The sequence below is a fragment of the Grampus griseus genome (assembly GCF_964374135.1).
Source record: "Grampus griseus genome assembly, chromosome: 8".
Taxonomy (NCBI): domain Eukaryota; kingdom Metazoa; phylum Chordata; class Mammalia; order Artiodactyla; family Delphinidae; genus Grampus; species Grampus griseus.
In genome coordinates, this window is record NC_139002.1 from 83,112,480 (window position 1) to 83,126,024 (window position 13,545).

Below are 13,545 nucleotides of genomic sequence, written 5' to 3' on the forward strand. Positions count from 1 at the left end.
GGAACTGCTAGGCACGTTACTAGAAAGCAGTTGCCATTATGTCATATTATTGTTTTGTTCTGTTTTTACTTATTTATTTTTATTGAGGCATAATTGACATATCAGTTTCAGGTGTACAACATATTGATTCAATATTTGCATATATTGCAAAATGATCACGTCAGTAAATCTAGTTAATATCTGTAACTACACATAGTTACCAAATTTTTTTCAGGTGATGAGAACTTTTAAGATCTGCTCTTCTAGCAACTTTCAAATATGCAATACTTATGTGTGTAACTATACTATAGTATATACTACTGTACTATACTATAGCATATAGTGTTATTAACTATAGTCACCATGCTGTACTTGACAGACCCATGACTTATTTATTTTGTTGCCATTATGTCACATCATTGTTTTTTATTCAAAATGGTATATCTCAACTTGCCCACTTCGCAAGCTCCAACCTTAAATGTGCAAACCACACCTAGAAAGCATTATGCGTAAGAATTTAAAAAATAAATTGAAATCTGCCATCGATAACCTGGCTAAAGCCTGGTGTGCTGGGGTTTGTAAGACAGGAAACTACTGGGCAGGAATGGTTTTCAGGAGAGACGGTGACACTGTGTGCACGTGTAGGGGTGGCGAGTCAATGGGCCAGATTCAAGGAGGGAGACAAGGGAGATGACGGAAGACTGAAGCCTGGCCTCCTCAGGTGTGTGGTTCACAGGTTAATTAGAATCCAAGGAGACGTCTTTGTGTGTTGTGTGTGGGAAAGGAGACAGGGCCAGGTTTCTGGGGTCAGGGAGGCCATGGTTCTCATCCTTTTCTATGCTCCACAGGCAGAGTGGGCCACCGGCCAGAGGTCACTGTGGCACAAGAGAATGTAGGGCTACCTTCCCTGAAGTTCTGGCGTCCCGGAGAATAAGAGAAATTCACCAGAAGGACAGAAAGGAGGAGTCATGGCAGCTTGGGTAGTAGGTAACATTTAGTGACCATTCACTACCTGTACACATTGGGTACCCATTATCATATTTAACCTCACCACAATCCTTGTAGGTTAGATACACTAAGCATTAATAACTCTCCTTTTACAGATGAATAAATTGAAGATCACAAAATTAACAATGTTGAAAGCAGGATTTAAACACACACAGACTAAATCTGGTACTCACGCTCTTAACCTGACACCATACTGTCATTTCATACATCAATACACACACACATGCATTCATACACTACACGACAGGATACACTCCCGCTATGAAGAGTAGTGAACTTGGTTTTTTTCTGTACAGTTATTTGCATTTTTTCACAATGAGTACGTAAGCTTTCACAATTAATAAAAGAGTCTGTAGTCATTTTTAAAAAGCCCTTCATGGAGGAAGGTAACCTTCTCTATTGGGGTAAAAAAATAAATAAATAAAAAATAAAAAGCCCTTCAAGGGTGGAGATTTTCTGCCACTGAGGATATTCAAAAATATGTGACACCAACTCCCAAATACTACTGAGAGTATCAGAAAGAAATTACAATCTTTATATAGGGAAATTTGACAATACGTATTAAACCCTTTTTTCAAAGTACATATCATCTGAAGCAACAATTCTACTTATAGGAAGGTATCCTATAAATTAAGGATGTTTGCAAAGAGAGCGCAAGAAGGATGATCATCACACCGGTGCAGATAATAATAAAGAAAAATGAAAACACCATAGGGCGTCTACTAGTAAAGATCTGGCTAAATAAGCCAGAGTACACCCATTCAGCAGAATGCTGTGCTGTAATTTTATTCTTTAAAGTTACAGGACAACATGCATAGCTCTATTAACTTCTAAAAATACTCCTTCAACAGAGATGGTGCCAAGGCCAAATGACCCTACCCGTGCTTCTCTTCTTCTTCCCTGTGGGTTCCCTTCCCTCCAAGGTCCCTGCTTGCCATTGGTGGTACAAACACCGTTCTCATCTTGTACTCCTTCTTGCGAAGCCTGCCTTTCCATCCTGTCCCTAACCTCTTCTCCTAAAACAATGTCCTTCTGGTTTCACTCTGTTGCCCTTCTAGGCTAAGACAACATGAAATTAAACTCCCTTCAAGGGAGTTCAGGGGGAAAGGAAGCCTCTCCAATAACTACCATCGTTTCATGAAATCCTAAAGGAACAAGGACAACAGTGTTCAGCCATTATCACAGGATGAATAAGAAACTGAATGAAAACAGTCCTCCCAGGACCAAGAACCCTAGAAAACTTCACCACTTCAAGTAATTACCAGTGGAGCCAGTAACTACAGAGCAAGGGCCAGAGTCCTCAGAACCATCTGCTGTGTACCTTGAGAAATGGGCTGCTGAGAAATGGTCATCTGTGTAGAGACGGACTATTAGAGCAGCAGAGAACACGGATGAGGATGGTTAAAATAAAATCAACAAATTGTGAAAAGGAAAAAAAATAAAAATATTCCTTAAACAAAAACACTTAAAGGGTAAAGACTTGCTGCTGTTGAGGATATTCAAAGTAGAAAGTAGAAAAATTTCTCAAATGCTACACATCGACTAGTAATTACTCTGGAGACAGGATTATACAGAGGAATGTATATTTTCTACTTTGCACATGTCAAAAACTTGAATTTCTATAACATGTGTATCCTATCTATATCGAAAAGTATGCTTTTTTGGGGAAAAAGTATTTTAGCCATATTTATTGATGTGGAAAGTTGTTCTTGATATATTGTTGAGATGAAAAACAGACTACAAAACAGTATTACTGTAAGATCTCTATTTTGGTAAAAAGCACTCACGTATATGTATGCGTACGTGTGTATCAATAGAAAACATTCTGTATAGAATCACCCTATTCTATTCAATAGAAAGCCTTCTTTAAAAATGTTAACAGTGGTATCTCTGACCATGGGTACTTTTGTTATCTTCTTTCACTTATCTCTATTTTCTAAGTTATCAGGAATGAACATTACATGTATTATAAGAATAAAATAAATAGCCCAGGCTGTGAAAGCTTTTCCCAAAGACCAGCTCCAAAGCTTTGGGCCAATAGCAAGATCACTGGAAGAGGAACACATTCTCCCGGTATGATTATTCTGAAAGGGGCAGAACCAGTTTGTGTGTCTATGATCTGGGATGTTTGCTACAGTCATACTCTGTTATAACTGTGCCTAATACAGTGCTCCTACAAATACAAAGAACACTTTGCTTGAGATCTTCCAAGGAAGATTTTCATTCTTTCTTTTAGCCCTGGAGAGACTGAAACTCAGAGCTATTAAATGACAACTGAGACCCAAGAAAAGTCATAATTTTAATTTCATGGCATTGGTGCTGTGTTAAAAGGGATTTTGAGTGACTAGATTGTTAAACATCAACTTTCGGCTAAAAGAACAGGCCACCCAAGAAAGCTGTCTTTCTAATTATAATACAGGAAACAAAACAACCACCACAAACCCTTTTTAAGCATTTCTGCACAGTATATAGGAATCACTAACGAGAGCCAACTGGATACATACTTTGAGGACAAAAAGGAAAAGGAAGGGCAGGGCAAGACATTTTATATGCAGTACAACATAATTTTAAAGTTTTGGCCAAACGTGCAGGCAGAAGAAAAGTCCTATCCTTTATGTTCATTCATTCACTCAGTGATTGAACAATCCTTTGTGTGCACTGACTATGTTCCAGGCCCTACTCAGAACTTGGGTGTACGAGGAGCACTTGTTAGGCAGGGGACAGACAAGGAAACAATGACATAACAACCACGGGAAGGGCTGCACAGATGCCTGACCAAAGTGTTAAGGGAAAAAGAACCAGTCACACAGGATGAAGGAGTTCTCCTGGAGGAGAAGGTCATTCCAGTTAGTGGGAACAGGGTTTGCAACAGGAAAGCGGTGTGGAAGGGCATGTGCATTCGGGGGATGGGAAGAAAGTTGGTGTGGGTGTAACTGAAAGTTGGAAGTATGAAGGTTGGTATGCAATCAAATGATAAGGTCTCCATTTGTGCAGACATATGTGCATATCCAAGAAGAAGGTTACCACACATATTCTAAAGATGAGAGGACAGGAGCCATGAAATCAAGTGATCAGTAAAGAACATCAGAGACACAGAAAGACCAAAGGGGCAAAGTGAAGGAAGACCACACACGACCCACTGACTCACAAAAGTGCCTTCAGGCATTTCAGCGGTTTGGAATTTACCAGCAATAAAAACAATTACATTTTAACTGGCAATTAATCTATAGTTGGCAAGTTTATTTTTAAGCCTAGTCTGTGACTGAGATACTTTTTTGCCAAGATAACAAAGAAAATGCCATAATGGTTGAGTGGCTAGGATCCCAGTTCAGCCCACCAAAGCCTATTCATTCATGACACCCCTGGAGCATATCTGAACTAACACATGAATGGGACTATAGGATTTAACTATCACCTTAAAAAGTATTTCTTTAGCAAAGACCTATCTGTACCTCTTTCCGACAACTCTGACATATGAGAAATGACATAGACCCACCTTAGGCTCTGAGCCTATATATGTGTTAGTGTGTATGTTTAGAAAGGTAGTTATTAAAAAATCACCATTGGGCTTCCCTGGTGGCGCAATGGTTGAGAGCCTGCCTGCTGATGCAGGGGACACGGGTTCGTGCCCCGGTCCGGGAAGATCCCACATGCCGTGGAGCGCTGGGCCCGGGAGCCATGGCCGCTGAGCCTGTGTGTCCGGAGCCTGTGCTCCACAACGGGAGAGGCCACAGCAGTGAGAGGCCCGCGTACCACAAAAAACAAACAAACAAACAAAAACACCATTTTACTCAGGATATAGTCCCTCCAGCAGGGATCCCAAGCCCCAGACTGGGAATAGAGAAAGACAGGAGAACACAAATGGGAAGTAGAGTCTGATAGACCTAATATCAAATCCTCAGGTCATCTCCTAGTCACGTGATCTTAGGTAAGTTCACTTCACCAAGGCTCAGTTTTCCTCCTAAGTAATAAAGAAGCTAATAATAGCTTACTCATAAGTCATAGAAGCTACTTCACAAGTTATTTTGAGGACTGCATGAAATGATACATGTAACGGAGGGGTGGGGGAAGAGGTACGGTGTCTAGCCCCTGCCACCCATAGACAATACAAGTCTCAGTCCCAACAAGACCATTACTTATCTGAGTGACCTTGAGTAATTCATATAATCTCTCTGGCCTCAGTTTCCCCTTCCATCAAATGAGGAGGTGGGGGCTTCCCTGGTGGCTCAGTGGTTGAGAGTCCGCCAGCCGATGCAGGGGACACGGGTTCGTGCCCCGGTCCGGGAAGATCCCACATGCCGCGGAGTGGCTGGGCCCGTGAGCCATGGCCGCTGACCCTGCGCGTCCGGAGCCTGTGCTCCGCAACGGGAGAGGCCACAACAGTTCGAGGCCCGCGTACCGCAAAAAAAAAAAAAAAAAAAAAATGAGGAGGTGGGATCTCCAAGTCTTCTTACAGTCCCAATGTTCTGTCCCACTAGTGTAATTGTTAAGAGAGAGACCTGTCTTCAGCCTCTACTCTTATGCCTCTTTGGGCTCCCTCTTACACTCCAAATTCCTCTTAAATCTATGGCGCCCGTCCCTTCTAGTCTCTGCCTTTTGCACTCTATGCCGCTGGCTCTGTTGTCTCCCTCTACACTATCTGTTGAAAGTCCAGAGGCCAAGGGGCGTGTTAAGAATGGTCAGAGAGTATATCACAGAGTATATTCTCGCAGCAACCATGGGGTATATTATTATTATTACGCCCATTTTACAAATGAGAAAATCAAGGCTCAGGAGTTTAAGCAACTTATCAAAGGCAGGGAATTCAACACAGGCTCTTCCTAGCTGCTCGTAATCATTACAGGCTGCATTACCTTTCCAACCTTTGGCTGTACCTAGTTTCGGTCCTATCATCTTATGACCCTGTGCTGCCTGCTTATCTCATAAACTACTTTGTATTAATAACTTTGTGTGTTCCTCCTGCCAGGTGGCATATGTACAAATTAACCAGGGACCCACCATGTCTGAACCAACACAGAACTCGTGATGGGATTCTCAGCCCCTGCAGCTGGTAGGTCAGCTGAGATTCAAGATGGGCAGAGCTTAACCACATCTTTAAAATAACAGCACATGGTCAAATAGCTACTCCACTTCCACATGAAGCTGCTGGAAGCTACCATATTTAATTCAAGCCTAAAGTCTGCAAGCTTCCTAGCTGCCATAAACCCACTCATAACACCACGGAATGGGAAAGGGCTCATAACTTGGGGTCAGACAACCCCAAGTTTACTCACTGAGTGAATCTGGGTGGATTTCTTAGCCTCTCTGAGTTTCTTTTCTGCTAAATGATCTCGGGTAAGATAGCCCAGCTGTGCTCCAGGTTCCTCATCTGTAAAATGCAGATTACATTAGCAACCTTCAAAGGATATTATAGGGAGAGAAGGAGTGCCTAGCCTATAGCCGAAATAGATTAGCCTTTTGGGAAAGTAAGGGAACCTGGGGGATGGTCGGGCTGTTTCCAAGAATCAGGGTGGCCTAGACTAGAGAGATGGAAATCAGTTAGAGGTTCACTGGATCTCAGTGCCTGCTGAATCTGTGAGGAACCATTCTGGTGAGAGTTGAATGCCCTGTTATGGCAAAAGCCCTAGACTGATCTGACCCCTGACTCCACTCTCCTAGGCCACCTGGCAGCTTTTGCTGGAAGCATTCTTTTCAGGGGAGAGGTTCCCAACTGAGCCAAGTGGTAGAGTGTCATCACACCGTCTCTCACCCTCGGAGCACCCTGAGGTTGCCGGGCAGCTACTCTGGGCTTTCCCTATGGGATTCTAAACTTCTCTATCCTTACCCCGCTGCGGGCTCCCTTCAGCCTCGCATCCTGCGTCCCTTGCAGAGACCTCTTCCTCCTGCCTCAGGAGATCAGAGGGGAAATGGGACGAGAAGGAACTGACCTTGCAATCGGACCTCAGCATTTTAATTCTTTACCTTTTTATTTCCTTAGTTATGGCACTTTGCCATCTATGGAGTACATTCCCTTATGAAATCTCCCCGTGTTTACGTCCATTCTACTAAACAATTCCTCTGACCTCCTCTTGTTTTTACCCTGTAAATATGTGTTGATGGTTCGTTCGCCACATTCCCCATTCAGTTATTAATGGCCCACAAAAACTTCCTAGCTGTAATCATTTACTGATTAATCTGCACAACAAACCAGAAAGACAGGTGGTATTAATCCTTCGTTCTACAGAGGGAAACCAAGGGGAAAAGCGAGGTTAACTCAGTTGCCCAAGGTCAGTGGCTAAACAAGATTATAACCAGGATCTATCCTGTCTTTTATGTCTGTAAACGCTTCCCACAGGGTTACTCCTTTACAAATCAACGTTGTCAATGCAGCGAGATCATTTCTGTGTTGAGATTCAGCTGTCACAGAACAGTTTAAAACTGTCAAAATTCAACCCCAAATAATTTTGTCTGCTAATAGTTCATAAATACACGTTGCTAAAATGAAGAGATAATAGTACTTGAAAGCAAATTTGACAGATGCAAAAGACGAGTGAGAAGATCTGGATTATTCGCCCAGCTCTACCACAAGGAGACTCTGAGAAAGTCAGTTAATTTCTCTGTATCTGAGTCATTTGTAAGAATGAGATTATGCTGAATGATATTTAAGATATCTTGCTGTTTTAAGTGAGATGACTGAATACCTACTGAAATATAAAGCTCCAATATCCAACGTCGCCAAGATCGTGGTAAAATTGGTATATTCAGGACACAGCTACAATCCCCTTGGAAAGCAAGATGCCAATGTACAGCAAGAATCATAAACAATTTCATATCCTTTGACTTAGTAATTTAACTCATACAGTACTTTACCCTAAGAAATAAGTCAATGGAAGCAAAAAGACATATACAAATGAAAACGCACATTTCAGTGCTAGCTTCAGAGGAAAAATTGTTATCAATTTAAATGTTCATTTTTTAGAGGGATGTCTTATTAAATAAACATACAGAACAATACAAATGTCATACTGCTATCAAAAAGGATAAATATGGAAGTTATGCAAAATCAATTAAAATCTTACCAATACTATCAAATGAAAACAGACAAAAGAGCAGATATGTACCCTGATGTCAACTTTATAAAAGGTGGATAGATGTGCAAGGTCACGGGAAAACTCAAAATAGTTATGTTATAGTTAGGCTCATTGTTTTTAAAATATTTTCACTGTTTTTAATGAATATTGTTTTCCATTAACACATATATTTTATCACTTAATCAATTATTTAAAAATGTCTCAAACCCTGCCTTAGTTTGATGGAAAAATGAATTTTCGAGTTTCTGCTTAAATCTCCTGAGTAATTTTTGTTGGCTGACACATTATTCATGACATTATTCTTGCGGAGTGATTTTTACTCTTTACTATGTAATTCTTATACTCCTTTCCCTCACCTAAGAGGATTCCGAAAAAGATCTGTCATCTAATCTCGCCTTGTAAGACTTGTAATGACTGCCTTGTAATGCTAATATTTGGCAACTGCCTGACCCAGGAGCCAACATTTTTCCCATAACCCCGACCCACGGGTGCCTCTACAGAAACCACAAAGTTGCTATTACCCTTTCCACAGAGTGGAGGGTGGTTTCGTATTCCAAATTTTTGGAGCTTTACAGCAGGACATCTTATCTTTTCAGGGGTCTTAGGATACCCTTCTGGTTCACTTGGGAAAGCTGCCCCCAAGCAGCCCTGTGCTAGGACCCTCCCTTTATATAAGGGCTTTTACATCCTCCTTCGTTCCTTAGAAATGGTCTCTTACTAGTAGGTCTTCACTTATAATACCTGGGAAGGATTGCAGAGCCAATGAATTAAAAATATGATTCTACGTCTCACGTGTGCCAATGAATGCCCTCATTAAAGCAGAATGAGTGAGATGAGATTGGTTTCAAAGCTTTCCATCCCTTTGCCCCAGAGCCACCGAGGCCAGGCACTGAAAGGATGCACAGTAAAATTAAATATCTAAAAATTCATCTTTAATTAACAGAATTGGATTAAAGCTAGACACCACCGCATTTCATATGAGAAATGGCTGAGCTAGCTTCCAAGTGCTCTAATTCAATTAGGACGCAGTGAGTGACACTCGGACGGGAAAGGTTAATTGGGGGCGCCAGAACGCAATCATTCCTTACCTAACCAGTCATTAAACTTCTTAACCTCTGAGGGCAGTCCCAGCTCGGTGAAATCGCCTGTGTGGAGAAGGATGTCCCCATAAGGCATCTGGATACCATCTGTTCTGGAGTGTGTGTCTGAGATGCAGACAAACCGCGTGTGGCCCGCTGGTTTTGGAGTGTCATATGGGATGGGGTCGACCCTAAAGTAGACATAACAGATCCCATAACAGTTAAACATATTAGAACCCTCGTAATTGTCATCGCACATACACATTGACTGTTATCCGTGAACACACCCAGACAAACCGATGCAAAGACAGAAGGGCCCATTGTAACAAGGAACACTTCTGGGTGCAAAGGAGACAGCATCTCCCGTCTACAAACCCACTGGGCAAATTCAAAGAGTCTTACTTACCTGGTAGGAAAATTAAAAGGCCAGACTCTCTTACACGTAGAGTCAGAAATAACTCAGGAAATTGAGAGAGTGATTAATGGTGAAGTTTAGGGATATCGAACCCAACTGGGGAAGTAAAATGATGCTCTTTCCTCTCTCATCAAGCTCCAATGGATCCCACTACTCATTAGGAAATGGATAACTAATTTATTCCTCCTTAAACATGCATAACTTAAGCAATGCACTAATTTATGAAGAACATTCTGCACATGCTTTGCCAACTGAGATGTGGAGAGTCATAGTACTTGTATTTGATTTCCTTTCTAGAACCATTCAACACCTTTTATCTTCTTGTTTTCGCAGGGAGATTCACAAATCAAATTGTGGGCACTGAAGGTGATGCCGAAGTAACAGGGCTTTTTAAATAAAACACTGGATGTTCCAACAACTCTGTCCAGCTCCTTCTCTACCCCCATGAATTATCTGCTGTCCCAGTTACACCTTAGGTTACTTGGAATGCTCCAACGCCTTGGGCAAAGATTCTATTCAGTACAAATAGTAAACCTTTTAATGGGTGTGTATAGATCTACATATGCATTAATATATGTTCAGTTTTGGAGACCTAAGCACTGTGAAATTACCACTAGGGCACAAGAATCAAAAGGCAAAATGATCCACCTGAAGCAAAGAAAGTGAAACAGGACATTCTCATTTAATTGAGTGTAACAAAGTGTGCTAAATAAACTTGGTAAAGAAATGCAAATCTGACTCTTCAAGCATACAGTTTTAATTATTTAAGGGGTTTATAGCAGAGTTAAGGGTGCATTAACTATATTAACTCTACACTGACAGCTTCCTGTAATTTCTCTGCAGGAAGGTACACTTACGTTGGATTATGGATGAAAAGAAGCAGTTACCAATGCAACGAAAAGGTCGCAAGAGAAGCAAATACACAATGTGGAGATGAGAGTGTAAAACGTTAAATAAGGAACAATATTTCATATCACCGCCCCACCCTGGGTCATTAAAATGCAGCAGAGCAGAGAACACAGGGAAAGCTCAACACAAGATTCCCTGTACATGTTGCCTCTAAAGCCTCTGTTTAATTTTTTGTTCCTTTTTCCACTTTTTTAAAAAAAAACAATCTGTTTGAACAATGGCAGTTTTCGTGAAGGAAATAAAGACATCAGTATATAACCTGGATAGTACTGCATTTCTTTAATGGTTAATCTTTTAATTTTATTTTGTCTTTGTCAGAGAAGAAGGAAAGTAAGGAAAAAGAAAGGAGAGCTGGAAGAAGAAAGAAAGGACGGAGGGACTGTGAACTGGTGAACGCAGCAAGTCTCATTGGAAACCCAAAAAGAAAGTTTAACTTCTGCAAAAAAAAAAAAAAAAAAAAGGATTTTTCCTGTAAAGGTTAGAAATTAACAATGCTGTTATCATGGAGAAAATTCACTAATCCACTGAGATCTCATGAGTAACCTGGAAACCCTCATGATTATATCCAATGTTGATTTTTTTAATATATATAAGGACTTCCCTGGTGGTCCAGTGGCTAAGAGTCTGCACTCACAATGCAGGGGGCCCAGGTTCGATCCCTGGTCAGGGAACTAGATCCCACATGCCGCAACTAAGAGTTCATGTGCCACAACAAAAAGACCCACATGACGCAACTAAAGATCTCACATGCGGCAATGAAGATCCCGTGTACCGCAAATAAGACCCAGCACAGCCAAATAAATAAATAAAACTAAATAAATATTAAAAATAAAAAATATATAAAAATGTTTGTCTGCCTTTCCATTACTGAGACTCTATTATACTCGGTCTCAGTGATTCTAATTGTATCAATTGATATTGCCTATCTTCTTTTCTTTTTTTTTGCGGTACGCCGGCCTCTCACCGCTGCCGCCCCTCCCGCTGCGGAGCACAGGCTCTGGACGCGCAGGCCCAGCAGCCGTGGCTCATGGGCCCAGCCGCTCCGCGGTATGTGGGATCCTCCCGGACCAGGGCACGAACCCGTGTCCCCTGCATCAGCAGGTGGACTCTCAACCACTGCGCCACCTGGGAAGCCCCTATATTGCCTATCTTCTAAAAGTAGTTTTCCCAGGGCATGAAGAACTGTTCCCTGCCGCAGCAGACTGTGTCACCCTCTGAAAGTGATACGTAATATTCTATTCTTATACCTAAAGTTAAGATACTCGCCAGATTGGGACTGTGCACATGTATACTGAAACCACCAACATCTGAATGAAACCACTGGACTTTATATGAATAAAGTCAATATTTATATATCTTTATTTTCCAGTTCAGTTCTCATCCTGATGGTAAAGCATAGACAATCCCGTTTCTTTCTTTCCACAACTCAGCTAAGCTATGGGCACAACTACTGCATAGAAATCCTTTAGGAGTCCATCTGAATTTATCAGAGGGACATCAGAGTCATCATTTTGAATTTATAAAGCAGAAGGGAGCACAGATATATGCTATGAACCTCTTCAGTTTAGAGAAGTGAATCATCATGTGGTACATGATATGTTTTTTAGCTCTCTGCTGGGAGATCACTTTCTATGACTATTGAAACACCAGTCAAATTTTTGAGCGGCTTCAACATCCTTCCCCATCTTCCTGCCTCCTCCAGAGAAACACTCAAATGTCCAACATCATTAACAGTGAAATAAAGGCCAAGGGATAAAAAAAAAAAAAAAAAAGAGGGGAGAGGAAGAACGAAGAAAACTGTGTCTTGTCAGCTTTCAGCTGAAATAAAACAATAAGTCAGAGGGACACAGGAGGGCTGAGAGGGCCCACCCGTCAACACCACCAACCTGATGTCATCAAAGAGAAACAATTAGTAGATGTTGAGGAGAGATATGGAGGGTTGACTCAAGGTAGAAGATTGGGGAATTGGGGGATATAAAGATGCAGATACAGAATTTACATACATCCCCTGACCCAGAGACACTGATGTTCTTTGTTACGCACAGGACTAAGTACAGGAAGGCAAGATGGTGCAGCCTGTCAGAGCCACACTGAATAACATGACAAATATCACCTGAGAGGTCATAGGAAGGAAGGCATTTCCACCCAAAGGCATTCAGAGCTGAAAATAAGATATCTAGTAGAGTAGGCAAGTTGCCATGGATATAATGAAAGTTGAGACAACCCTAGGGAAACGACTATTTCCAAATTGGGCATTAGGCAAACGCCTTGAAAAAGGCAAGACAGCCAAACATTTTCCTGTGAAAGCAAGTTTAAGGGAGACCCTGACTGCTATGGGCAGATCTACCTGTTCACATTGTGGGAAGACCCTCCCGCTGCATTTTCCTTCTTAGTTAACAGCCTTACCGCTTATGCTGCTGACTTCTCACATGACCTAACATTTCCCCTAGGGAATCATGTCAAATATCCTAGCAAGTGAGTCTCTTACCAAGGCAATCTAACCCCCAGAGCTAGATTCAAATAGCAGACTGAGATTTGCACGTACATCTGAGTACACCCAGGGGAAAACAAGATGACATGGGAAGATGAGAAGAAAACACAGCATCATAAAATCCCAGAGCTGGACAAAACCTTAGGGAGCATCGGGTTCAATTCTTCATATGAAGCTTGAATCTCCTCTATCCCTTCCCTGCCTAGCTGACATAAATTTTCTCTTCAGCGTTTCCAGAGAAGGGGAGCTCCTGAGTCCCCTCTCCTCCCCCAGGGCAGCCCATTCTGGTTATTGATAGCTCTACTTGCTAGAAAGTTTCCGATCCAGAAACTCTGAGAAAGCTGAGCGTGGTCCAAAGAGACTTGGCCTGGAGCCTGAAGACTGAGTAACAATTTGGCAGAGCTATTTGCTTCAGGCAAGTTATTTCATTCTTTTAGCCTCAATTTTCCCCTCATCTGTAAAATGGGAATAATAATGCCTAGTCTATGATATTACTATAAGGATATAAATTGTCAGGCACTAGGATTGGCACACAGCACGTGCTCTGAAAGTAAAGATGCAGAATGACGTAAGGGTGGGGGCATGTTTGGCTAC

The 13,545-nt window shown here is 41.7% G+C and overlaps 1 protein-coding gene across 1 annotated transcript in view; it reads right to left on the reverse strand.

Moving 5' to 3' along the window:
- MPPED2 (metallophosphoesterase domain containing 2) overlaps positions 1–13,545 on the reverse strand; it is a gene marked incomplete at its 5' end in the record, with an annotated part of 167,103 nt that overhangs the window by 114,671 nt on the left and 38,887 nt on the right. The window contains one exon of the mRNA XM_082660492.1: positions 9,146–9,327. Within this exon, the coding sequence (XP_082516618.1) occupies positions 9,146–9,327 (182 nt within the window). The remainder of the gene's footprint in view (positions 1–9,145; positions 9,328–13,545) is intronic.